Source organism: Porites lutea, chromosome 6 (assembly GCF_958299795.1).
Source record: "Porites lutea chromosome 6, jaPorLute2.1, whole genome shotgun sequence".
Taxonomy (NCBI): Eukaryota; Metazoa; Cnidaria; class Anthozoa; order Scleractinia; family Poritidae; genus Porites; species Porites lutea.
Genome location: NC_133206.1, coordinates 21,005,822 through 21,033,564, shown reverse-complemented (window position 1 = coordinate 21,033,564; position 27,743 = coordinate 21,005,822). Strand labels below are relative to the sequence as shown.

General features: G+C 38.8%; 2 protein-coding genes across 2 annotated transcripts; both read right to left on the bottom strand.

Moving 5' to 3' along the window:
- Positions 1 to 30: 30 nt before the first annotated feature.
- LOC140941226 (uncharacterized) lies at positions 31 to 17,816 on the bottom strand. The gene is made up of 13 exons (XM_073390205.1): positions 17,686 to 17,816; positions 14,287 to 16,090; positions 12,433 to 13,059; positions 11,339 to 11,436; positions 10,390 to 11,252; positions 9,941 to 10,166; positions 8,367 to 8,768; positions 6,904 to 6,997; positions 5,415 to 6,181; positions 4,398 to 4,893; positions 3,403 to 3,844; positions 2,688 to 2,846; positions 31 to 1,464 (listed from the first exon to the last, which is right to left on the bottom strand). The coding sequence occupies exons 1-13, from the start codon at positions 17,716 to 17,718 to the stop codon at positions 1,380 to 1,382; spliced, it is 6,096 nt and encodes a 2,031-aa protein (XP_073246306.1). The 5' UTR covers positions 17,719 to 17,816; the 3' UTR covers positions 31 to 1,379.
- Positions 17,817 to 21,937: 4,121 nt separating this feature from the next.
- LOC140940624 (glycogenin-1-like) lies at positions 21,938 to 23,394 on the bottom strand. Its single transcript, XM_073389614.1, has one exon. It carries the CDS (start codon positions 23,319 to 23,321, stop codon positions 22,152 to 22,154), a length of 1,170 nt encoding a protein of 389 aa, XP_073245715.1. The 5' UTR covers positions 23,322 to 23,394; the 3' UTR covers positions 21,938 to 22,151.
- Between the last annotated feature and the right edge of the window lie 4,349 nt (positions 23,395 to 27,743).

Sequence of the window (27,743 nt, the reverse complement as noted above, 5' to 3'; positions counted from 1 at the left end):
ATCGAGCTTTCTGTTCCGTCAGTCGTGAGATTTAGGTGATTCTCTTTATTAGACATTAACAACAAATACAATCCCACTGATACAATTTATGTTGAAAATAAAATTATGTTTGGTTTAACTCTTGTTAGAGAAAAAACATGAGAATATCATAAACAAACCTTAACTGAAATACATTTAGTATGAATGAAAATAAATCTAGATCTGAAACGATTTAAAAATTATTCTTCATGTGTAGTCAGTTCGCACAAAATTATTTACAGTAAAAAGTCACACCTAGCTATTTATTTCAAAAGTCAATAATCAGCGCCCTGAACACATGTCGTTATTTTGGTGCCGGTTTATTAAGCTTTTAACGCCAAGCACCACTGTTCTTTACGATGTCTGCGATAGATTTCTGCAAATAATGTGTTCGTTAAGGGCCACAATAATAAATATTTTGGGCTGGGCACAGCAGTGTGAACTTCCAGTTGACGCTAAAGTTCCCTTTCCCACCCACAGTTTCTCGAGGAAATGGAAGATCCCTGGAAGCTCCGCACTCTGTCTCGAGGAAATCAATATTTCCCCAGCAAGGAAATCAACATTTCCAGCACGGTTCCCGCCTTTGTTATTACAATTACCTAAAAGACACCAGCGTAAACGTGACGTTAGAAGCAAACGCGTTTTGCTTTTCAAAGGGGGTATAGGGGCGAGAGCGCAGCCTAAGTCAAACTATACACTTGGTTGTTTTGACCCTGTATGACCAAACAGTGACCATAATAACCTTTTCCCCTTTTAAGAAACCAAACCAGGTAAATCAAGGAAATGATAATTTCTGATGAACGGCTTCCTGGCAGTATTAAAAGTTTAATGCACCTTCCATTGTTTTGAACAAGTTAATATTTTCAATAAATGGAAGAAAAGGTCAGACAATGAGGTAAACAGGAGGTCATTGTTACAAATAACCTACTGTTCAACTTCAGTCGCCGCAATAATCACCTGCTGGTTCTAAAACAAGGGAAAGGTGCATTTAATCGGATAATGTCTTCGCTCCCCGGCCTTCTTGAAAATAAAAACCATGCGCTACGCGCTCGGTCATAATTTTTAGGAAGGCCTCGGAGTTCAGGCATTATCCTAGAAATAAAAAATCCAGTAACTTGAAACTTAAGGAGTTGACACCAGCTGAGTTGTCAATTAATCAAGAAAAACACGCCTAGAGAAACAATGTACATATAGAATACAGCAGCCTTTCTTCGCATGTGGCTAAATAGGTTTATTTACACAGGGATATTCTGATACTTAGGATAAACTAATTATGGTGCATTATTTAGTTTTGGAACTAAAATTACAGTCATACGCATTGATTCATGGGAAAAACGACAAACCGCGTTCCTTCGTTGATGTTAAGAAACCATATAAGAGTCGGCTAAGGCATCCATGGTTGCACGGTTAATGGGGAACGAATTAGAGTCCAGATAATGAAGGAATCTAGCAAAGGAAAAACATACTTTACAGTTTAGGGCTTAAAACTACATATAAAGCAATAGAAAGGAGAAGTCGTTACGTTATGTTGCCATGGTAGCATGGTCCTGCAAATATGGCAGAAAAAAAAAAACGAAAAAATAGACTTGTATGACTTTGTTCTTGTGCATGATTGCACTCAGGAACAAAACGGGAGCCCATGCTTTTCTTCCATCGTTCGACATTGCCAATAGCCATCTCTGTCAAGAAAGACTGCTGAGTTCTAAAAATTTTGCTACCATGGTCACATGACGTCACACCTCCTCTCTATTAACCAATCACGACAAGCTAAGTCACTCATCTGAGCCAATCGGAATTTTCAAAAAAATACAAGTTGCCGGTCTCAGGAGCGGGAAAAAGAGCGCGTACCAGTCATGACTACAGAGTTACTTCTGACTGGTCAAGAAACGACACGTGACTGCTCGCGAAACAACAAAAAGTGGCAAGGCAGTTCGACCGACTTTTCAAGGACAACTGGAAACTGCTGACAGACTAGGTTTGCCCTTCCCGCCAAAATTAGCCCTACTTCTTGCGAGTTGCGCCTGTTAATGTTGAATAACCGTGAAAATTGGAAACACTTGTTTAAATTCCGTCATCGATGTTTTATACAGTAGGACGCAGACGGTACTAAATAAGACGCAGACGGTCCTGCATAAACGGCACATTTCGTGTGAAATAAGACGCGACATCGATGTTTTTAGGGCCACTTATACGAGTAAAAATAAGACGCACACTGTCCCGTATAAACGGCGCATTTCGTCTGAAATAAGAGGCGCCTTAGCTAAGTCGCGACTTATCTAAGAACAGGTGTTAACGGTTGTTCTTAGATAACACGCGTCTTAGCTAATCGAGTCTTATTCCAAAAGAAATGTGCCATTTATACGAGTTTGCGTCTTAAGGTGGATTGCCACTGTCGCCTAATTTACGTGCGTACGCGCATGAATGAAATAGAGGCAATGTATGAAGTGTCGCGTATAGACGTAAGAGTTGAGCGAGTTTCAACTCTTACGTTTCTGCGCGACTCTTCACACATTACCTCTATTGTATTTACGCACATACATTTTACGCGCGTACGCATGTAAAATTACGCGACAGTGGAAATCAAGCCTTATTTAGGAAGCGTCTTATATTTCCTCGTAAAAACGGACCTAATAATGACAAAGCAAAAGTCATTAAAGGATTTGCCATACCTTCTTTTGATATGAGCTGCCTCTCGGAGTCTTTCAGAGTGACAAAGCAGGCGAAAGTTGGGAATGTAGTCACATACTACACTGCAATGGTTACAGTGGTTGAGAACGGGAATGCAGGAACTCAGGGAACTGTAAAGTTTCCGTCGGCTTGCAGTTGAACTAAAAAAAGCAAAAACAATTCATTATCAGTTAATTTGTAATCCTGGATAAAATCTTGGGGCTGTCAAATGCTTAACTGCCATTTGGTTTATTATTTTAATTTTTCGCCAAACCAGTTTTAATCAACTTTTTGTGGTCATTAACATTTAAAAAAGAGCCAACAACGCAGTTTTTACTCTGACGGCCACTTGGCTAGTTGGTGTTACAACCCTACTAACAAGGTACTTAGCTAGCTAACTGACTGGCTTACTGACTTACTGACTAACTAACAATCTACTGAGCTAGCTAGATACAGTCTTGGACAAAAGTCTTAGGACAATACTTCTTAGAAATCACACATGCCTAACCACTCCTCCCAACCCACAAGCAACGTTGGAAAGGTGTATCCAGACTTTTTTTTTTCCGAGTTTCAACATTGTATAAGATGGGGGCAAGGAGAACTGCAAAGTATTTACCAAAATGAAGCACTGGCACTGTTTCATGAGGGTACCCATAATTCACAGATTATTACGAATTTTGCACCACTATCTGAAGGACTTTTGTGCTAACATCTTACCTCTTTTGTGCCTGAGTGACTGCATCCAAACGCACAACAGAATTGAAATCACGGGGAGGAAAATCTGATGATAATCTTTCCAAGTCACAAAGCAGACTTTTGCCTGTGGAGGTTTGATCTCCTGTGATTTCTTCGACAGGAGAATTTCCAGTTTCTGTAAGATCTTCAGACAAAGACTTAACTTTGACAAAACAATCATCTAAATTGGCCACCTCCAACGCTCCACGGATAGATGAACGCGTTTCACAAGCCAGCCAATCGCTTGACTCCTCCACAGTCACGTGTTCGTCTGTAAGTCCAGGTTTCAGCTGCGCTCCCCACCAGCCAAACCGCGCCGAGTTGGACTGGGTTTTAGAAAGGTTTGGACAATAGGCGTCAGCAAATGACATGTTTTCTGCACACTGTGCAAAGATTTCAAGAGCTTTGCTGGTTAATTTTTCACCTGAAAAGAAAAAGGAACGATGAGTTTGCCAGTCCATGTTTGACAAAACTAAAAAAGCAAGACGACAAGATCTTTTTCATAGAGCTATTAGAAGGAAAGCTGAAAGAATGCACCAAACAACGTTATGGCACTACCGTATTTCCTCGAATAATAGCTGGGGGCGATTTTTTTTCGCACAAAAAGGGGGCGGTTATTTCAAATATGGCTCACTGAAAGTCGTGCTCTAAATGTATTTTGTTTTATTATGCCATTAAATCAAAAAATATTCACATCAACTTAACTGAACATGGGCTTTTTAAGTGTTCCAAGTTTAGTTCCTTGATTAATTTTCATGGCTTGAATCGTCACTGATGAGTTTTGCTGGATCACCTTGCACTTACACTTGACAGGGAAGGGATAAAAGGAAGATAAGATAGCCAGAGGAGCGGGGGGGAGGCGATTATTCGAGGGATGCGATTATTATAAATATTTCCGTCCGAGGGAGCCGATTAATCGATGGAAGGCTATTATTCGAGGAAATACGGTATATTTACATGTTTAGTTTGACATATACCTTGGGATGGCTTCCGGTGCATAAGTTCACTTCCTGTTTTAACAGCGATGCCTGTCGTCATTTCATGATTTTGACCTTCGCCAATCTCCCAAGTCTCCTCTTTTGTCTGTGACTCACTGAATCCTGTGTCCGTCGAGTCCTGGGAACTCGGTGCATTCTTGTTAGTCTCTAATAATCCTTTATCTGGCTCTTTCTCTATTCCTTCTTTACTCCCAGTAATCTTGACGGGAGGCTCTGTCCCATCATCAAAGAGGCTGGTATCTGAAAATATACCTGAAAACATATTCCCCCCTTTGGTTGTAACATCTTTCGCGATATCAGAAGGAGCACAGTTACTTTCCTTGGCTTCAGACTGGTCAGGCACTTCCTCCTTCTGCTGTGAAACGGATGGATCCACAAAAAATGGCAGAAGGCCGCTCAGGTTTGCATGGGTAAGGTTTACGCCAAGAACTTGGCTAAAATGAGCCAGGTGTAACTTCTCGGGTATGTTACGGACCTGCCCAAATAATGAACAAACCATTAGTTGCCACAAGAATCAGTTGCCTTGCTTTTAGCCGTATCAGATGTCAAGTAACTAAGTAACAAGTCTACAATGCGATTAGAACAGAAAAAGAAGTTACCACTATTATTGTATTAAGTTCTTTTTAGAGAAATATCTCATTAAAGAGCTTATTCTTGGAAATTAGAAGGAGCATCCATCACGGAAAGGAGTTTTTAATTTAATGCACGGCTGTTAATTCAAATATCTTGGATCTGCATTGATCATAAAAAAGTAAGGCGCCTTTATTTCCCCTAATATCAGTGGCTAACTTTGCTAATAGGACGTTTCCGAGTTCCAAAAACTCTCATCACTTTCAAAACAAGCCTAAGCCAAAACTTTTCTTGTAAAAATAAGTTAAATTTACATGAAATTCATATCGATGGCTTTGCACTTAGCCTCACTTTGAAACAGAGGCTTTGGGAAAATCGGAAATGGGCTATTTAAAGACCATATTTTAGAATAAACCATAGTAACACCTGCAGTTCATCTTTTGGTTTTGCTCCTTTCTGCAGAATGGGCAGGGAGCCTTCAGCTGGTTGCTGTAAACAGTTCAGTAAGCCAAGGACGCTTTCAAAAAGTAGACCATCCATAAAAGGAAGTTGTACAGAGTCATCTGGTCTCTTGTCACTGTTGACTGGCTGGCTGTCATTGGTGTCAGTGATTTCAAAGACGGAATCAGTGGAACCGTCCGTACATACCAGCGTCTTCCTTTTTGGCTCACAGAAATCTGAGTCAGAGTTGTCAGCCTCAGTTGGTTTCAAAGTGCCACTGCGCGAAGAACGTGAACTTCGTCTGAGCCCTCCACTCTTGATTATCTGCCAGTCGCTCAGAGAGAGAAACATACTTTCTTCACCCCCTTCATCTAAAACTCCACCAGTCATGGTAGGATGAGACTGTGGCACGTCTTGGGATAGACTATTTGTCTGTACACACTCTGCGCTTCTAGCATGACCACTGGTTTGAATAGTTTGATTCTTGTCGGAAATGCGGGAGGAGTCATTCAAGTGTGCGGGCCTTTTGTATGGCATCTTGAGCCCCCCATTTGACGCTGACCAGAATTGCAGGTTAAGAAGAGACTTGCGGATATCACAGTTGTTGTGCGCCACTAGTGACTTGAGGTCTTCTGGATTAATAAACATATTGTTCATCAATCCTGCCAGCTGTAAATGAGCTGACAGAAGGTTCACCGAAGGACACTTCACGTTTATCTGATCATACCTCCCTTCACAGCTTACTTGAGATTCTGAAAAACAATTATAACACACAAACATAAGTCAAAAAATAGCTCAACTTACGGATCAATATTTTTGGGAAACAGCCCACCTACCCCTCCCCTAAGCCATCATTTTGCCCTAAGTGAGAAGTAAGTGTTAATGCTAGCTCAGGGGAGGGGTTGGTGGCCGCCAGCATTTCTCATTTCCCCCCGCCGCTACAAAATTTTCATATTGTTCTTCCAACAAAAAATGTCTCCTTTGTTTTTTATCTCTCGCTCTAGCTCTCTGTCTCAATATTTCTCGTTGAGCTTTGCTGGCCTGTCCCCTACATTCTCTTTTTCGGCTCTGTCTTTCTATTTCTCTATATTCCAAATTTGTGGACATGACAATTAATCTAAGCTTAATACTTAAGACAATACGGATACAGAAAAAAATTCCGCTCTCCGTTTTCGTCTTTATTGGCTTTAGTTGTCTCTGCTTTACAAGACGCGGGTGGTTCTGCAATTTCCCGCCAAAATAACCTCGAGTTCCATTTGGGTTGCCATACCTGTTGATTGAGTTATTTTACATTGGTATGCCTGTGGTGCGGACGGACGGCTGGACGGTCACGTGATTACCAAAATTTCTCGGATGGGTAGATTACCACTTTTTCTTAGGTATGGGGCTACGCTCGCGCGCGCTTCGCGCGTGGAGCTCCGCTATTACTACTGGGATGATCATTATGTATTTAGTAACTACAGCAGTCGCTGACCTGTGCTTATCAAAACAATTGGGCACTTAGCATTCTGCATGAAAGAATTCACAGCCATCCAGAAACTCTTGTCCTCTTCAAATATAACATCCACCTAAAAAAAAAATGCAAGGACACGGTGACTAATGATTAACTAATGTCAGGTTCCCTGAGTATCAACACTTTTAGCACTGGTAACCCAGGCTCACTATTTGTGTCACGTACGGGTTTCATATAACATGAGTAAATATAGAGAACATATGAGGCGAAGTTTAGGTCTCGAAATTTGCTAGAAAACGGAAAAATAACAATCAATCAAACTTACCATGTGGCGAGTTGTTTGACCTTAATATGCACAAAGTTTCGGGAAAGATAGTGTCCTTCATCTTTCCTACATAGTAAAGTGGCTATGTGGGAAAGATCAAAGTTACTAACTATGGAAAGATGAAGGAGACTATTTTTCACGAGACTTTGTGTGCATATACTAGACTAATGCTCTACCGTTAAACGGGTAAGATAAACTAAAACTCACTGTTAACTGATATTTAGTACTTGTAAAACAACTACTTTGAGACAATTGAATGCAAAATAACCACACGAGTGGAAATTAGTTTCCTAGAGGGCCCTGAAAGGGTCCTTTTAAACTAAAATCAAGCCCTATCACACTGGGAAATGTAACATATATGTACAATAATTTATTCAACATTGATTGCCAAGAGCACGGATTTGCTGTTTATTCTAGCAATTCTCCATAGTAGGATATCATATCCTCCTACCGTATATTATATTCGATTAAGTGCGCAACCTCAAATAACAGTGGCCGTTCCAGACCTTCAGATAAGGGGGGGGGGGGGGGGGGGGTCCGGTTATCCAGACCAAGAGATAAAAGGGGGGGAGGTCTTAAAAATTTTTTTTTGGCCCTTTGGGACTCAGTTTGGTCCAAAAATAAACGGGGGGGAGCTCTCCCCTAGATCCGCCACTGAATAAGCACCCATCTTGAATAACCGCCCACCCTATTCATGTAGTTAAGCCCCAGACTCTCAGGTTCCCTCAAGAACACCTGTTGGCCACTACTGCAACATTTCACCATGATGGTTGATACATGGTTAAATTTGCCATTTTACCATACAAAATTCTGACAACTAAAGAATCCCCTTTAAAAGAGTATCCGCTGGTTAGCGAGAAATAGGCACAATGTGACACAATGGAATGATCCTTTTTAGCTCCAGTAGGCAATAAAAGTGCACCTGATCAATATTGTTATTTTGTACAAAAACAAACCCTTGAAGGGACACTGTTGAAGAAATTTCTAGGATCACACGCTATGTTTGCCTACTGCAACGAGAGACCAGCGTCGAACAAGGCAAATTACCTTACAGCAATTATCACGAAGAATAAGAAGGAAGAACAGGCTGTCCATTATTCCATTATTTCGATCAGGGGATCATCCCATGTAAGTAAGTAAGCTTAGGAAGACTACTAACCTCTTCAAACAAAATTAGTGACGCTGCCTTAGAAGATAAATTAGACTCTGTACCATCTTGACTTAGTGATTGTGACGGCTGCTTCAGAATAGATTTTCCCTTTGTTCTGGACTTTTCTTTCTTCTCCTTAACACTCTTCCCCTTTCTTCCTTTTACACCCTTCTTTTCCTCACTCTTTGAGGCTTTTCCAGCTTGCTGAAATAAGACCCCCAGGGGTCCAGATGCACAGGACGAATTTGCCTCAGGCTTACTGAACAGACCTGCAAATGATGACTCAGGGACTGGACCCTTAATGGCTGTTGTTGGCTTGTTGCTGATAACCAGATGTGACTGGGTGGCTTCTTCAAGCTGTGAAAGGATGTGTTTGCCAGAGCGTTTGGAGGCACTGTTAACTTCAAATACCTTTAAAAGGGGAAACAAAACTTGTTGTTTGGTTTCATAGCCAAGGAATGGGATTAATCAATCTTAAAAAAAAATGGATAGTGGAAGCCTTCATTACAACAACACTGTAGATAAGACGGATCACTTTAGGTTTCTGGGAAACTACCCACCTACCACTCCCCTAACCCAACATTTTGCCCTAAGTCAGAGATAATGTTGGCTTAGGGGAGGGGTAGGTGGGTAGTTTCCCAGAAACCTAAGTTGATTTGATAAGACCATCTTTTTTGTATTAAAATACTACATTGTACCACCCAGCAAATTATGGATGGTTGTGATAACAGGATTTTACCATACTCTAACTTGACTCTTAGAACTTTTGACTCAGGCTGCAACTCTCTTGAGAAAAACCAACTCCAAAATACTTTATACCATGGACAGCACTGGGGAAATAAATTGAGATAGGCGGTGAAATCTAAGAGGGACACTGCATAATAATTATCTATAACCCTGAGAGCAGAGCATGACCTTTTTGTCTTCTTGATCAAGGAGTGAAAAAGGAGGCTCTACTTGAATCACATCAAGTCTTTGAGGTTGCTGCAACCTGAATGTCGGCACTAGTCAATCTTGTTTTCTTTCGTCAAACTTTTTCTGTTTAAAATTCAAGCATCTGTTTATTGACAAACCAACGGTCATAACTGAGCCCACAGTAGCAACTGCGCAGCTATTACATATAGGCCTGGGTTTCAGCCTACATCCATTTTTCCAGACTCAAGGTTATGAAGTTGATGATCAAAAGAGACCTTTAAAATGCAGGAGCAAAGCTTTTTTCATGATGCCCTGGAAACGCATGGGTGAGATTGAATGAGATTTGACCAAAATGAAAAAAACAATTCACTTATAAAGTGCTTTTTGTGGCTTTGGAAAAAACTCAAGACTTTTTACCATTTTTGCAGACTTTATCTCCATTTTCCAGACTTCTTCCAGGTCTGGAAAACTGCTGGGGAAATTTCAAGACTTTTTCAAGAATTCAAGACTGTGTGAAACCTGTACATCATAGCAACATGCCACCCGAGGTCAAAATAAAATCTCACTCCTTTCATGCAGAGTCTTTCTTGGTTATGCCAAAAGCGGACAAGAGAAAGCAAGATTCTGCCGAAAAGAATTATCAATACAGGTTAATAGAGAAAAACAACCTTGTAGCCTAGTTCCTCGGCACAAGCATACACCATGGCAGTCTTCCCAGCTCCGGAAGGACCAGAAATAAACATGGCAGTACTCAGTCCAATCCCTTCAGTGTCACTATCATCTGAATCACCATCACTCATCTGGAAGTCAGAGTCACTGTCAGCATCCCACCACTCCAGTGTCTGATTGCTGGTTTGGCTACTTGATGCTTTGCTTTTCTGCTTTGCTAACAGCCTAGAAAAGCAAACAACAGTACAGTATAGTGCAAGCAGTTACAATATTGTGGTGATCTTAAGGCCAAGAAAGGCTGTTGTAACTAAAATGTAAACTAAGACAATGTCATGCATACATTTCTACTTTTCTGTATTATTAATTTTGAAAAAGATAAGACTGATGCTATACTACCGTAAAATCCCTAGAAGTTATCAAAATTACACAGCATAAAATTAATGTGTACCTTTTCTGTTGTTGTAGTTCTTTTCGGAGAGTTTTCTCTCTCTTTATCTTCCATTCCTCCAACCAGGATCTCAGTTTACTCACAGCAGAAGCATTCGCCATAACTTCAGTAGAATGAACAGGACGATACAAATCAGTCCACAGAGCATCATTGACAGCACTCGCAGTCTTATCACTTTTAGAATCTGTGGGAGCACTAGGGATGGCACATGTGAGTTGCTCTTTAGAAACAGTATGAATTACTTCTGTCACACCTAAATCACAATCAGCTGTTCTCTTTCGCTTCTTTCTGCTAGACGACATCTCAAGCTTTTGAGGCAAGTTATTGTCAACAGATTTTTCTTCAGCACAGGTCTGTTTCTTTTCCTGTAGTCTGGTGGACAATCTTCTACCTTTACAAGCCTTTTCTTGAAGGTGGTCCTTATCTTCTTCTCTCTGTCTTTTCTTGCATGATTTTCTTGCAGACTGATCTCCTACTAGGCCTTGATCTTTGCAAGGCAATGTTGCAGAAAAATTACCACTTTTTCTTGCAATTTTTTTCTCTTGACCAACACCACCGTCACTGGAGAGTCGTCGCTTTCCTCTTCCTTTCTTACATGGTAGACTATCTGCATTCACCTCTTGAATTCCTTCCTTACTTTCAAGTAACTTTTCATCCTTTTTAGTATCATCCTTTGGTACTTTTCTCTCTAGAGCAAGTGGCTTGTTCTCACCTGATTCAATGGATGCCTTGTACTTTTCCAACTTTGATGCATAACGTTTGTAAAGTTTTCTCAAGGGTACACCAGGGTAAAACAAGGCTAACTCTGAAAGTATCTTTTTAATAGCTGCTTCTGGGAAGGATGGTTGTTCTGTCTTTTTTTCCTGTTCAAACAAACCAAGGAAAATTCATAAAAAAATTAACTTTCTACCAAGAACTAAGAGTTGAGCTTATCAAATAGAAAACTAACCATATGAGGCCTGTTACCCATGGAATGGCCAGCAACATGCAAGACCTTGTTCTGCATAATTAATGGTGATTGGCTGTAAATTGCATTATCTAGTGGACCTGAAAAAGAAAAGAAGAATAGTTTAGTTTTTGTATGAAACAAAAAATTTTGAAAAAAAATTCCATGCATAAATTATTGGAGTTGAGAGAAATTAATGGGTTAAGAATTTTATACAGAACAGTCATTGATAATAAGTAGCACTCATTCAGTTAAGTGGTAGATGTGTGGTGGCCAAACAATAACATTAACTTTAGATCTGTAGGTACAAGTTCAAGCCTTGTCGTTGTATTGTTTCTTAGAAAAAATATTTATTTTGAATCCACCAGGGTTGCCACTAAGACTTCAAGTTATCGGGTAAATATAACAGGTAGGCAGGGAATCAAACAGCTAAGGATTTCTTATGGTTCTACTTTTCTTCTTCTTTCTTATGAAAATAGCTGCAGCGGGCCACATTCATAGCGGCTGGGGGAAATCCCTAGCCCCAGGCTCTTAATGGCAGTCAGCCCTGATCCACTCTCCCTCTTCTCTCTGATGTTAGTATAAATACTACAACACACATATAGCGTACCAATGTGGATAACCCTGTGATAGAGGCGCATCCCATCCAGAGAGGCAGGGCAGGGGGTGGGTGGCGGTAGTAACAGGTGCTTCACTGGGTCTTAGGTTGGTACAGAGTAAGTGCAGACATTAAATTTCACACAAAAGGAAATAACAGTCCCCCAAACTTTCCAACAAAAAAGGTATAGCAGAGTATTGTCATCCAACACCAATAATGTTTAAAACAGTTAATTATATATGTTAATTAGGGACAGCTCCAGTATAAGTTGCTCACAAATAAGGTACACCCCTATAAAGTTTAATCCAGGACAATATCGGCAAATGAATGCTCAATTCAGTATTAATAAGCTGTAAAAACAGTATCTGCTTGTTTGATACAATGTAATGGTACATTCTGATTGATTCTGATAAACCATTTCATTAAAAATAAAAATAATCGTTAAAAATAATCAATGAAAATAATCATTCATTGAATGGTACAAGTACATTTCACTTACGTTCTGAGAGCAAATAGCAGTGTAAGGAAACATCAAATTTGCAATCCTTTCCAACTGGCCAAGGAAGACACCAAAAACTTTCATTGGAAGAAAAATCTTCACCTTTTTGCAACACATGACTAACTGATGGCCAAGGAGCAGGACATGCTTCAACAACACTAACAGAAGTGGCTGTCTTCTGGGAACTTGCACCTGTAAACAGAGCTTTGAATGCTCTGTTAGCTGCTTCCTTTTCTTCAGCAGATGTTTCCTTGGATTGAGTAGATTCTTTGTCAACACTTTGTTTGGTAGACTTGTCACTGGTCTGGAAAAGTTCTTTGTCAACAGGAAGTGCCTCAATAACATTAACAGAAGGAGCTGCCTTTTGGGAGCTTGCACCTGTGAAGAGAGCCTTGAATGCCCTGTTTGCTGCTTCTCTCTCTTCAACAGACTTTTCTTTGTTCCGAAGAGGTTCTTTGTCAACTGTTTTCTGCTTGTCTTTAGCATCAGTTGAAATGTTTGATGGACAGGTTAAACTGGATGAAGCTGATCTACCTGGACTGCCAACAGCCTGGTTTTCTTCCGTGATTTCAGTTTTAGAGGAGGTTGCTGGTTTCTTGAGGAATATGGCTGCTAAAGGTTTGGGATCTGAAAGAAAATAAAAACAAAAAAGACATCTCTGAGCAATCACACCCATACTGACAATACAATAATTTGCTCGGCCACCAGCTGAATTTTTCAAGAGCAATCAAAGCTCTCGTAAGCGACCATCTCAGAAATTCGAAAAAGTGGTCGTAACCAGAGCTGGTCGCTTACAAGAATGAGCTCTCATAAGCCACCGCATGGTAAAACAATAGAGGGTGTTCACTTAGGAGAGCTTCAGAAAATCGTTAATATTCATAAAGAAAAACAAACAAAATTAATGTTTAACACACCCTGAGTAACAGAGATTTTTTCTCATGTGCAGCAGGATGCTTCAGTGTCAGCCACAGGCCGAAGTCACCCTAAAGATTTAACTGAAAACCGGAAACCATGCATGAAAAGTCTCTGGCACCCAGGGTATGTTTAGTAAGCTTTATGTCCAATTTTTTAGACCGAAATAACCTCAGATCTAAATATTAGTACCATTAGCACAGTGTGCAACTTCTTCAAAGTGTCGATTTATATGAATAAGACTCTGAGTGGTTGCTTACGAGAACTTAAAAACAAGGGAAAAGTCCAGTCAGGAGCAGTTGCTTGCGGGAGTTTTTTATTACAAATAAGTTTAAGTCACAGTTCAAACGAGGTTTCACAAAGGGGGTCATAAAAAATTAAGTAGAGCTGGTCGCTAACAAGAGTGGTCGCAAGCAGAGCTTTGACTGTAATAAAAATCACTTTTTTTTGAAGCTTTTACCAGACAAACTTCAAGTGATGAATATTCAAAAATGCAGCTTTCTCGAAACTCGAGAACTTGATTCTTGCATCTCAAGACTCGAGAACCCAATTCGTTCGAGTTTCAAGACACAAGAATCAAGTCTCCTCAATTAATTTTACTTTTGAGTGGTACTGTATTGTAAACAACCAGACTGACTGCTCCATTCAAGTTCTAATTCCTTTGAGAACAAAAAAGGTGGTTCCTTTTCTTCTTGCTCCCCACTCACCCCAGGTAAAAGTGGAAGGCTCCTGCATCAGAAAAATCCAGTTGACGTACAAAATCCCTTCAATCGCCTAAAAAGTTTCTGGCAGTCTCACAAAAACTAAGAGCTTTTCTTATTACAACATCACTGACTGGTACACAAGTAAGATGTGTTAATAAAATTAATGATACATCTAACCTATGTAAATTAGTCAAGAAGTAATAGTTCATTCTTTTCAAATCTCAATTTATAGTCTTACCTCTGCTACTGCTGGTTTCCCTCTGGTTATCAGAAACGGTTTCCAGCTCTATTTTTTCCTCAGCTTTTTTGCTGGCACTAGCATCACTTCTTTTAGCTTTTCTTTTCCTCCTGGAATTTCCTTTGATATCTCCATGATTCTCTTCATTGCTCCCCTCATGCTGTGCCTTTTTCCTTACATTTTTGGCTGCTGGTTCAAACTCTTTGGCATCATCTGGGTGGTTAGAATCAACATCCACTGCGACCACATTGGCGGCACTTTTTCTTCCTGATCTTCTCTTTTTCTTCTGAACCTCATTCTTATTTTCCTCTTCAGAATGCTCCTCAAGAAGGGAAACATCAGCTGAATCTTGTTTGCTCTTGACTTTGCTCTTAACTTTGGACTTTTTTCCTACTTTCTTGGATTTGCAAAAATCCCCTTCATCACTCTTTTCATTGACAAAAGAATGATCACTTTCGCCTTCACCAGCAGACATGCTGTCATTTTTGTTTTTTCTCTTTTTCTTTTTGCTTTTCTCTTGAGCTTTCTCTTGACAAGTATCAGCACTGACACTTTCAGATTCAAATGAAATTTCAATGTCCTTTTTGTTACTAGCACGTATACTAAGCTGAAACTCAAAGGTCTTTTTCTTGGGTTTCTTTTTCAGTGACTGTTCAAAGTCCCCTGTGACGTCAGACTCTAATTCCGTCTCAGCTTGTGAGTCTTCAGTGCAAGGACTGTTAACAAACTTCCCTTTTTTCATCAAGAAATCAAAAGCATTAGTTCTGTGACTACTGTCAATTTCATTTTTATCAGATGAAGATTCTTCTGTTAATGACTTTGATTGACAAGAAGTAGTTTCTTTAGACTGAAGATTTTCCTTCACATCAGTTATTTCACAAGAACATGAGTTACCCTCTACAGTGTCACAAGGTATTGCATCTGATTGCAAAGCCTCAGATAGTGTGCTTTCAGTGCTATGACTGTCTGTTTTCTGAGCTCTTTGACTTTTCATCAAAACATCAAATGCACTAGTCCTGATTACTGCGGTCCCTTTACTTCTCAATGCATCCATTGCTTCATTTTCTTCACTATTTTGTTCTGCTTTTAATTCAATGTGTTGATCAAAAGAAGGTTCCACAGAGGTCTTGTTTGAATCCTTTGACTGATAATTTCCAACAGACCTACTTTCTCTCTCTTTGCCATCTATATTTTTGTTATTGTCTTGACCAGACTGTTCTAAACTTCTGGTACAGTTGCCTCCAGTTCCTGTACCTTTTTTTCCTTTCTTGACCGACGTCCTTGGTTTCTTAACTGCCTTTTCTCTATCATTTACAACATTCTTTCCCTCAACCTCCTGAGTACCAAATTCACTTCCTTTTCCAGCTTTCACCTTCTTTTCCCTGGACTTTTGTCGTTCTTTGCTTTTTGCTGTGAGCAAATTCTTTCCATCATCTTCAAATTCTGATCCTGAACTACTCAAAACTTTTGATGCATTTTGAAGAGTGCAGGTTACAGAAGACTTAGCTTTTGTTTGCTTAGATTTTACACCGACACGCTCTTTGTGAGATGAAAGTTTGTTATCAGGGTGTGATTTTGTGTTACAGCACTTTTCCTTTCGCTCAAATAAACCTGACTGATTAGATTCTAAAATGATTTCAGCATTGTCCTTCTTATTACCATCATCATCAGAGCTAACACTTGCTGATGTTTCAGTTTCTGACTTTGATTCTGTGTTTTCTTTTGATTTAACAACAGGTTTAAAAAATGAATTAATTAATCCACACTTCTTCATTTCCTTTGGACTTCTATCTGTTGCATCAGGCTGTGAAAGGAAACAAACAATACATGATGTGGTTCAATTTTATACTTGGTTTACAGTTTTTTGTTTTGTTTTGGGGTATGGTAAAATTATGACATTGAGATTGAGACAAAGGGAAAGAAATTAAGACCGAATCCACCAGGAAATTGAGTAATTTTAATAAATATTCAGTGGACAAAAACCTCATACCAGAATAATTTAAAGCATATTGCATTTTTTTTTACATCTTCCAAGGGCTAAAGATATAATTAGTCGTCTGTAATAACACCAAAGAAAATTTCTTATGGGAGCCTGAGAAAATGATTGTAAAATTTCACAAAATTGCATCTTACACATGAAATTTTCAGAATTTTACCAGTGTGTTTTCACAATTCTTGTGAAATTTGACATTCATTTTCTCAAACTCCCATGAGAAATAGTCTTTGGTGTTATTACAGATGACTAATTACATCTTTAGCCCTTGAAAAAGGTAAAAAAAGAATGCAATATTCTTTAAATTGTTCTGGTACAAGGTTTTTGTCCACTGAAATTTAAAATTACTCAATTTCCTGGTGGATTCCGTCTCAAAGCAAGAATAAAACTAAACCACAACATACACACATGACACCATTTTGCACTTGTGGACTGAGTACCCTAGCCTTCGAGTGAATGTGAGGCTGACGGTGACCTTGTTTTGATACAAACCTCCTTTGCTTTGTTATGGAAATTGTCCTTGAAAAATACAAGTGAACATAAAAATAACTAATACACAATAAAGCAGGACGGTTTGCATCAAAACAAGGTCACTGTCAGCCTTGCTTCCATCCATAACTTTCAATGATCTTTTGGCTTCAATCATAGATCATTTGATTCCTGATAAAGATTGGCAAATTTAAGAGGATCCTTTAGCATAAGCCAAAGGAGTTGCAAGATGCTTACAATTATGGTATATTTCTAATGTTACATATCATTTTGTGAAAGACAAGTATTTTGCAGTTTTCCGATGAAAAATGAAAAACGCCTAACAACAGCCCAGAGAATAGGCATAATTTTATTGGAATTAACTGAGTGACCATAGTTATTGAAATTAGTGTTACTGTCGTTGTTGTTGTTGTCGTTGCCGTTACTGTTGCTTTTTGTCATTTTTATTATTGTTATTACAAGAGCTAAACCTCTGCTAATCGGCCAATACCAGTGGAGAAAATTGTCAGCATGTCACTTAAAACAAGAAAATACAACATCTTTTCCGTTGGCAACTAACCACTTTTTCCTTCCCCAAGGGTACTCGCATTAGGTTTGACTGTATTACTAATATTATGGTTCAAAATAATAGTGCAATCTTCCCCTCCCCTCATTTCAAAACTCGTTGATTGTTACTTCTTGTAGATAAACTAGAATGGTCATACTTGTGTGAAAACTAAGTCAATTAAGACTTCTAAGGTTAAAAGTTCTATTAAATTGCAATTCAATGGTACATGACGAAGTGGAAGTAGCCTGGCGTCAGTTCAACATATTGTATTTTTCTCTAGGCTTTCACCAGCTGAGCCGTTGATTTATTTGATCGTTAAAACTTTTAGTCAAAAATAAAGAAGAAATATGAGACAAAAAAAAACACTCACCAGCGTTTTAATCTCGGTCTCTTCGCCCACCATTGTAGTTGAAATGGATTGATCTCCGCGAATTAAACGCGGTTAGAAAATCGCTTTTTCCTGAAAACATTCGAATTTTCGCAACATAAAGAAGTCAACCAGACTACGAAAAGTGCTAAAGTCTACGAACATAGACAAAATCCTGTCAAAAGAAGGTAAAATTTGCAAACGAGAGTAGGGAATATAGGAAATATTCGAACGAAATTTTTGGCGCCATTTTGTAGTTGAGCCCGCGTAGCTACTATAGAACCCAGTCTTTTCTCGTCGAAGGCGTGCTATTATTATCAAAAAACAAAAAAACAAACAACCAGGGAGGAGAGGGCGATAGAGAAATGTTGTTCCTGTTTGTTTGTTTGTTTGTTTTTTTCGCTTTTATTTTGTTTCTTATCGAAAAGCAAACATTTGCTGACATCTCAGATGCGTTACCCCTCCCACAGGAAAAAATTAAAGATTCCCTTTTTTGGATATTTTAGGGTATTTAAAAAATACCCACAAAAATCCCAAATTTGGAAGAGTGAGACACGTCCCAACCAGGGAACTTGGTTGGGAATTCCCTGGTTGGGACTTGTCTCACTTTGCCAAATTTGGGATTTTTACCCTAAAATATCCAATAATGGGAATCTGTTATTTTTTCCTGTGTCCAATGGCTCCATATATGCTCTGATCCAGTTCCCATAGTGAAAACCTTGGGTACCTGGAGATAATATTGGTACATATTGATTGTGAAACTGTGAAGGACACAAGTGCTTGGGCACTTTTGTTAAAGAAAAAGTTAATAATTTAATATGCTGCTATGAAATATGAGTGCTTTATCACTTATGTAGGGGTCAGCTTGTCCTTTAGTCAAACATTTCAGCTACTATTGGGAAACACATTGTATTGTTGTTTGCATTTTCATGATTTTATTGCAAGACCACTTGCTTGGGCCCTTTATTGTGTATCATTAAGTGCCTGAGGGCACAAAAAGTTACTTGCCATGCCAGCACAACCATGCAGACAGACTTATTTTCAAGCTTATGGCCTACTAATTAACTATGGGGATTCAGCTAAGAGGCCCTGTTAAGGTAAAATTCCAACAAGCGACATGGCCTTGAAACAGCGACATAAGTCTAGATGAAATGGTGAAAAACGGCATAAAGAAGGATTAAATATCGAATAAGGGACGTGGCCTACTTGTGGCCTATTCCTCATAATAATATTAAGCAAAACGACCACATTGTGGGACATGCATACCCCCACCCCCCTTCCCCACAAGAGGGTCTCAGCTACAATAAGAAAGCCGTTTACTTGCATCAGAGACATTCATATCTGAGAAAATTTAAAAAGCCAAAATGGGTCAAAAAACATTGAATGTGCAACATTCTGAATTGTGCCTCTTTAATAAGGAAGCCCAATCAATGATTAAGAACAAGAGAAACTAAAAGATTGTGTAGGTTTTCTGGTAGTTCCTTGGTGTTATGGTTGTGTGTAATCAGCAAATGACATGATAGAAAGGATTAAAAAGATGTTGAACAGTTTAATAGCTCAAACAATGCAAAATATTTAAAATTTTATTGTCAAAAAGTATAGTCTACAAGAAATGGCAAACTTTGGCGATTAGCCTTGAGATCTCAGACTCTAATCTGGAGACCGGGAGACTACAGTCCAAAATCTGGAGTCTCCCAGATTATCTGGGAGTGTTGACAGCCCTGCTACACCTCTCTTCAAAAATACCCTAAAAAAGCCTCTGGAACCACCATCAACTTAGCCTTGGCCCCCTAAATATGTGTTTTTAAGGTACTAATATAATATGACAAAGAAAAGTTTTATTTGTGCTTTATTAAGGTTGACAATTCCAGTGTCTCATGAAAAGCTGTGATTTTTTAAGCACTCACAAAATAAATATAGCATCAGACAATTAATTCATGGAAAATTTATATTAAAATACATGTAAACATATTAAACTCTAAAACCCGAAAAACAACAACCTTGCTTGTACCCTTGATGTACTTTTTCTGGGTAGCCTTTGCAAGTTTAATTTTTTTAGCACCATCAAGTGGTCATGGCAAAGTATTAAATTATTATTATTAAATTTCCATTTCTTGTGTTTATTTTCATCATAAATAACCTTATCATAAAATATACGTATTCCAGTAATAAAAATCTTCAATTGCAACATTTCACTAAGCCCACAAAGGATCAACTACTCATTTTCAGCGAATACCAATGTACCACCAAAAAGCTACAACTTATCTGTGAGGACTCCAAGTGAATGTAATAAAAAAATTCAAACCTTCAAACTACTATTTTTGATAGACAAAATGTTAATAACATGAAAAACAATCTGAAACATTTCAACTACTACTTTCCAAATATTATTCAAATTACTATATGTTATAACTTTCAATGGAGCAAACTGTAAAACATATAACAAAAGTGAAAAAACTAAATACGAGCAAAGTGAAGTCAACTTTACAATTAAATATTATCAAGATTATGCCTGCTCGTCAAAAATGTGCCATTAAAAGACTTCAAGCAGCAATCGTTCACTAGAGATCATAATAAAAAATACCCGTGATAGTTCCCAGCCATGTGATTCCAGGTTTAAATCTTTGATAAATAACCCTAAGGGTTGATTTCCACTATCGCATAATTCTTACGCACGTCAAACGCAAAATTTACTTTCACAAATAAAATAGAGGCAATTTATGAAAGATCGCACATAAGCATAAAAGTAGAACCTTACTCAATTTCATGTTTAATCTCAACACTTTTTATTATTCATTCAAAATATTTCCCCAATTCTGATTGGCTAAAAGCACATGCATAATTCACCATAACCATTTAATGATGACCAAATTTGGAAGAATTTTGTCTTTGATGAGGAAATGACGTCAAAATTGCAGCCTTCTACAGGTTAATGCACCATTAACCAAAAAGACCTGAGGACCAGATTGAGTTGTTTTTTAAAATGGCGAACACTTCACTCGTTTCAACAGTAAGAACTACAGCTGGAACTAGGCTAAATAATGGCTAAAAACATAGCAAAAACAACAAGAAGACAACTCAGAGGGCGACATCCGCTATTTGGAGAATATTTGCGGAGCTGGACAAACCTAAACGTAAACTATCGAAGATAAACTTAACATCGATGCAAGTAAGCTTGTTTTAGCTGTGTTTTTAAACTAGGAATTATTTTGAATGAATAATAAAACAATTATTGAATTCGGCTTTCGTATCATATGAAGAATTATGGAGATCTCAGAGGGTATTATCCACCTCGGCGATAACACCCTCCTCGATCTCCATAATTCTTCATAAGATACTTAGCCTCATTCATTAATTGTTAAATATCTTGCCTCTATTTTATTTACATGATAAAAAGTTTACGTGAGTTAATGTACAAGCCAAAAATGCGTCACTGGAAATCAACCTTACATGTAAGTGTCATTTCGTTCCCCTTGCCTAACTTAACGCTATTGAAAATAATGCAATGAAAGCTTTTGCAATGTAAATGGAAAATTTCAATTTTAATTACAATGAATTTGGTTAGCCACCCACACAGACATTCTAAGGACTTTTTTGCACAGTCCATTCTCACAAACGTCTGCTTCCGTTTGTGGTTGATGGACCAATCAGAGTCAGTTTTACAACTTTTGGTAAACTTGTGGTTGTTATTAAAGGTACTACACAGGACAAGATCAATGGCATAAAACCTTTAGCAAATATGGATCTGGTCAGTTTGAGGCTACTTTGAAAATAAACTGACAAAGAAAATCCTTCTGAAATATGAATTGACCATAGGCAAGCTCATACATTTAACAGGGTTCAATCTATGAATTTTACAAGTTAAACAGCAGCCTTTCAAAGTTTCACTCAGTTGTCTCTATGAATCTCTTAAATAAAGTGCGATACCCACTCAAACGTATATCTGGAAACAACAAGCAAAGCTACAGAATTGAGGTAAAAGTTCACACAGGCCTGTTATTTCTTGCAGAAAGTACATTAAAATAAATTTTATTTTCTGCACTTAGTATTGGGCAGAAATTAACTTGATAGGTGTTGATTGCAATTAATATATTGATAGTGGCTGGTAATGGCTGTAAGTGTTACAGTAACTTAAGGTAAGATAGACCCTTATTGAGTGAACAAAAATAACGGTCAAAATGGTACTTTACATTGTGGCCCAACAAAAATTGATTTTGATTATTTTTATTATTATTATATCTTTTTTTTACAAAAAAAAAAGAAAAATAGTGAATGGGAGTATCTGCTCTGTTAACCACTGGAGACGTTTGTGGGGAAGGAACCTGTGACTTAAGCCTGAAGAATGTCTGGGTGGGAGGCTAGGAATTTGGTTGGGTTACAAAAAATCTTATCACCATCTCAACTAAATTTTTACTTCCTAGGGATTTTTCCCTCTTAACTGAGCTAGACAGTAAACAACTCTGCTCTGACTAACTTGTTGCCCTTGGTTCTTGTTTCCAGCAATCAGCATAAGGCACAACACCAAACTCCTGTTCTGGTCTAAAAAACTTTGTAGACCTCCACCAATCTTCTAGTCTGTATTTCTTTAGAATATTATAAAAATTTTTCCAGAAAATGAACACCATATCATCAACAACCACAATAGGTCCTTTAAAATCACCAGCTTCTTTTCTGCTAGGTCGACACCGTGCGGACCAGGGTTTTGGTGGTTGGCAGCAGGCAAAGTGAAATGACTTCATGGGCCTAAAGACAATACGTCTTATATTGTATGTATAGGGTAGTGCTCTCCAATTTCCATCAGCAGCATAATAATGCCAAAGTAAAACTTGATCATTGGGACAAGTGTCTTTCATTGTAGTTTCAAACCACAGTTTCATGATTCCATAATAGTCAGTAGAATCTGGTCTAAAGACCAAAAGCCCAGCATTGAAGCAGGGATCAAGGACACCTGGGCGGGAGCAAGTTGCCGCAGCAAAATCATCTGGAATGTCAAAAAGCTCGTCAATATTTGACATCAACATGTAATCAGCATCAACGTATAAAATCTTGGAAAACTGAGTGTAGTTCAAAGCATGGAATCTCGTGTGAGTGCCTCTTATCCTATTTCCTCGGGGTCTACCAAAAAAGCCCCGGTTTCTATCGCCCCCTAATTTACTGTCAAGCCAGTCACAGTCCATTTCTTCGACTAAACGGGTTTCCCAGCCAACACTTTGAAGTGCTTTTCGCGCACCCAAGCTCACAGACTCTGCAATAAAAGCAATCATGTTTTTCTGGCAAGAAAACGTGCGAATTGAGTGTCCTAAAACCAGCGTAGGAACCACGAATTCGTCATTCACTACTTGTGTCAACCACGTCACGTCGCTCCGCTGTCGGACGTTTTCTTTGCACCACTCTTGTCCAAAACGACTTTCAAGTTCGTATAACCTCCACTCCTTGAGAGCAAATTGTAATTCGTTCTCCAAAAACCTTTGTTTGTCGTTGATAACTTCCGTTATAACCCACTTCGCGTATCTAAAAAAATATGGAAGTAGAAGAGGCCTCCACGAGATAAGAAAAATCACAACGATCAAAGTGGGAACAAAGGACACCATAAAAATTGTTCGCCTGGTTCCTTTCTCTTTTGCTCGACCATGTCTCATTTTGAAAGATTAATTTCTTTAAAAAGGCCTCAGATTACCAAACAAAAAAATAAACCACCTTGTAAAAATATCCCACGACGGCCAGACGGCCATTACATTTCATTCTAGTGCCCAGAGCCCTTTGGTTTTGTTAAGGCCGAGGGAACCTGAGGACAAGTAACGGAGAATCCCGATGACGTTCCCGATCAATAATTTTTTCCCGATCGGTTCCCGAGTTCCCGAGTAAGTTCCCAAAAGAAGACGTCAAATTTGATTTCAAAAGTGGTTAAAAGTCTCTGGCTAATCATCGCCTTTCTTAGGGATCTTTGGGTTGATTACCGACTACTTCCCAAGCTAAGTAGCATAGCCTTGCCTACATGAAGTCGAGCTCAATTTTTTTCACGAGCGCGAAGCACGATCGGTAGATTTTTATGTTTTCTGCGGCAAAAAGAGAGCGAGAAATAAGAAGCGAAGGACTTTGAGAAAGTCCAAGTAGCACAGTGCTGTCAACTCTCCCCGACGGTATCTCCGGGTCTCCAGATTAGAGCATGAAATCTCCCGGATAATCGCCGAGGTTTGCCAATTCTTCGGTAGACTCGACTTTCGACAATAAAATTTCAACTATTTTGCGAAGCTTGAGGTATTTTAATGTTAACTGAAACATCGCACGTTTCCTCATAAATTCTGGTAAGCCATTGCAATATAATATATAGATTTAGCCAGGGCTATAAGCGAAACTCTCGATAATATTTATAGTTTGTTCAAACATAATATAAAATCGTGTAATGCTAGGCGGCGAAAGCAACGCCGGACGGAACGGCGAAAAACAACGGTAGTTTGTTAAACGAAATGAAACGCGTTACTCCCTGAGGGACTCTGTTAACAAACTATTTGTCCCATTTCCGCGAACTAATTTCATGAAAAACAGCTTTACTTATAGCGGAGCAGTTCTCTGGAACAGCCTACCCTGTCATGTGAGAGAAGCCGAATCTCTTAGTCAATTTAAAAGATTAGTTAATGTTCATTTTTAATGTTATACACGGCATTCATGAAAAACAGGTTTTAGTTAGATTAGTTGTAGTTAGGTTTTGAATTTTGTTTAGGATAGTTAGGTTATCTTTAATTTTTAAATTCCTGATGGATTTTACCGTGTTTAAATAAAGATTGATTGATTGATTGATTGTAGGTCTAATTAGCAAAAAAGCAACTTTGCGAGTGCAGCACACTTTTTTTGTACATTTCTTTGCCGTTGTTTTGCACGACTACAACGTGAATTTTCCAGAAACTTCCTAGTTACACGTTTTATGGAAGAAATGTCGTAGGTGTTCTCGTAAACTTTCACTGCCGCTTATATTCACCTTGCATTGGTGGCGGCTAGCATTTCTCATTTTCTCACCACTGCTGCGAAATTTTCATCTTGGTCTTCTAACAAAAAAATGTCTGCTTTGTTTTTTATCTCTCGCTCTAGGTCTCTGTCGTTCTTTTTTTTCTCGTTGAGCCTCGCTGGCCTACCACTTAATTTCTCTTTTTCTCTATCTTTCAGTCTTTCTCTGTATTTCAAATTTGTGGACATGACAATTAATCTAAGCTTAATACTTAAGACTACACGGATACAGAAACAATTTCCGCTTTCCGTTTTTGTCTTTATTGACTCTTTAGTTGTCTCTGCTTTACAAGACGCTGGTGGCTTTGCGATTTCCCGCCAAACTAACCTCGAGTGGCATTTGGGTTGCCATACCTGTTGATTGAGTTATTTTACATTGATATACCTGTGGTGCGGACTGTCGGTCGGACATACGGTCACGTGATTACCAAAATTTCTCGGATGGATAGATTATCACATTTTCTTACCCATGGTGCCCCGCTGCGCGTGCTTCGCGCGAGAGCTCCGCTAATAATGTGATTGATGGGAATTGGGAACCAAACCAATCAGGTCAGATTTTACAGTGCAACAACATCTTTTTGGCGCGTTTTCTGTCATCGTAACCTGGGACGAGGCTCCGCAGTGGGGGAATAAGCCGACGGCACCCTTTGACCCTCCCCAGGCTACCTCTCGGCACGCTTCGTTCGCCGATTTTTTTTTCTCCTTTTTCCCCCAATGCGGAGCTTGGTCCCAGGCTAGCGTCAAACGCTCCTCCCCTGTAGAAACCAAACCACTTTTAACATGCCTTATTGGAGCTAAACAACTGTCATCATATCACCAGAGAAAATAAATCCTTTACTCTACCTCTTTGCTGAACCATACAGCATATACAATATGTTCCAATCCACAACAAAAATCCTCTCACTTAATGACAATTAAATGAAATGCACATCTTCAACACAGACTTGCTTTCAGCCAAATTGAAACATAGGACACGAGTGCTTACAGCCCGGACAGTAGGGTTTATCTCAGCTCCACTGATACTGACACTTTGAGGAAGATCGACCGGCATCATATGTCTTTCCACACACACCCCTGCACACATCACATGTACAGTGTATTTCGCTAACAAGGGCAGATAAAGTTCCTGAAGTCCAGTATCAGCAGTATTCACAAAGATCATAGTTTATAATAGATTAACACATTGCATAAACTGCTATAGCACAATACTGTTTAGGAACCTTGGTAACTATCAACATTTGATATACTACAATATTTAACACAGCTTAAAAAAAAGATCAATTTCAAATTTGGCAATATGTACACCCTTAAGCTCATACATATCCTGATTCTTATCTAGACTCTGAAAATATTGTACTAATTTATGCATGGATGGTATTTCCAACAATACACATGTCCCTTCACTATGAATGTTACCACACATATCTCTAGCATGAGTAGTTCAGAGCCAAGAGTGTTTCAAATGCTGTACCTGCATGAGTGGCATATGTATCTCAATTTCTTCGCGCCCTTTAAATTTAAGGAAAATTTTCCTTATGACGAGAAAAATTTGCCAAAAACTGGGTTACTTCCAATTGCCTCCAAATTTGGCCCACAAGAAGTTTTTAACAATTATTCCTCGAGCCCGAATGGGTTCTGAGTCAATACAGAGGCCATGAGAGCGACAGGAATAATTGCTTTAGTAAAATCCAACTAGTGCAAAGTAACGTATAAAATCGTGTTCTTGCGTAAGTTATATATAAAATAAGTTGGCGACCAAAATTTTTCCGTTAGTCGCCAGCTGGCTCCCGAACGAAAAACTTAATTTCGAGCCCTGCATTTGAATATCTCATCCCACCTAAATTGCCTCTGCTTTGATGCTTAGACGACAGATACACTTTCCCTTGTTTACGGACTAATTTTAGAGTTGTCCTTTGAGTAAAAACCTCACACTGTTATAGTTACTTCAGTTACTTCTGTACCTGTTTAAGTCTAAACCATTTGTATTATTAATGTAACAATGAATTTTAGACGACAATGGTGTATTTTTCCGAATACCCTTCCATACAAAAACTCTCGCTTTCAGTGTTTTCTGTAACAAAGATTTTATTATATATCTATATCTATATGGCTTACGTAAGGGAGTGCCCCCCGGAATTTTAGCGAAGTTTTGCTTTAATAAACTATTCATATCGGCAGACCAGGGCTGCCTGATATTAGTTCTTCGACCTCGCATTTTGTATGAATTTGACCGTTTTAAATATCACATTTTCTGCCCGTTCTCCGCTAAAATGCAACAAACCCTAGGAGCCCATTTCTGAGTCCTGCGAAAATCTGTGGGGTATTTTTTCAGTTCTTGAATTCGCTCTTTTTGACGCTTACCCAGCGAGAGACGAACCTGGGAAGGAGGTTATACCGTACTTTTTGTCCGTAACGGAACATAATACGTGGGGTAGTCAAGAAAATTTTAGAAAAAGCCGCACAGTAACGTTTAAAAAATCCGTTGTGGAAAAAAATATTGCGCGCAGACTAACGTGTTTTTCACCATCAATATAATTTCCGCCCGAGACACTTGACTGGAACAATAGTAAGGGCAAAACTCGTTATCAATATCGCTTTCAGGCTCTGTTGTTTCTTATCACGTCTTTATTGAGTTTATGATACTCGGAAAGCGAATAACACGTTTTATTCTCTCTCGTGAAAGCTACTTGTGCATATACCCTCTACAAAACCAAAAGAGATGTTTTCTGGACAAGAATTTTGGCTAGCTTGTTTCATCATTGGTGGAATAATTATTGCAGTATGTATGAAAGTTTGGGAAAAGCTAAGGGAATCGAACAAACAGTTGCGGTTTCCAGTCCAAGAAATCGGAGATGGAGACATGCCAGGTACAATTTTATTGGGAAACATAAAGAGACAAAGAAAAGTTCCTCAAGAACACGGCCACTGTTAAGGTATTTGCTGAGATCTTGAATTCCTTTTTTTTCCAAAGATGTCTTCAGTATGGTACCAAACCAAAATTATTTGGCTCCGCGGTGTATTGTGGAATGCTTCTATTATTATTATACGTTGTTTGATCA

Bases quoted from the DNA above. Each gene is read 5' to 3' on its own strand.
- LOC140941226 (XM_073390205.1), bottom strand. From the start codon at position 17,718: ATGGTGGGCGAAGAGACCGAGATTAAAACGCTG. The intron at 16,091-17,685 runs GTGAGTGTTTTT...TTCCTTTCACAG, and splicing joins AGACCGAGATTAAAACGCTG to CCTGATGCAACAGATAGAAG. The intron at 10,167-10,389 runs GTACACATTAAT...TTGCTTTTCTAG, and splicing joins GAACTACAACAACAGAAAAG to GCTGTTAGCAAAGCAGAAAA.
- LOC140940624 (XM_073389614.1), bottom strand. From the start codon at position 23,321: ATGAGACATGGTCGAGCAAAAGAGAAAGGAACCAGGCGAACAATTTTT.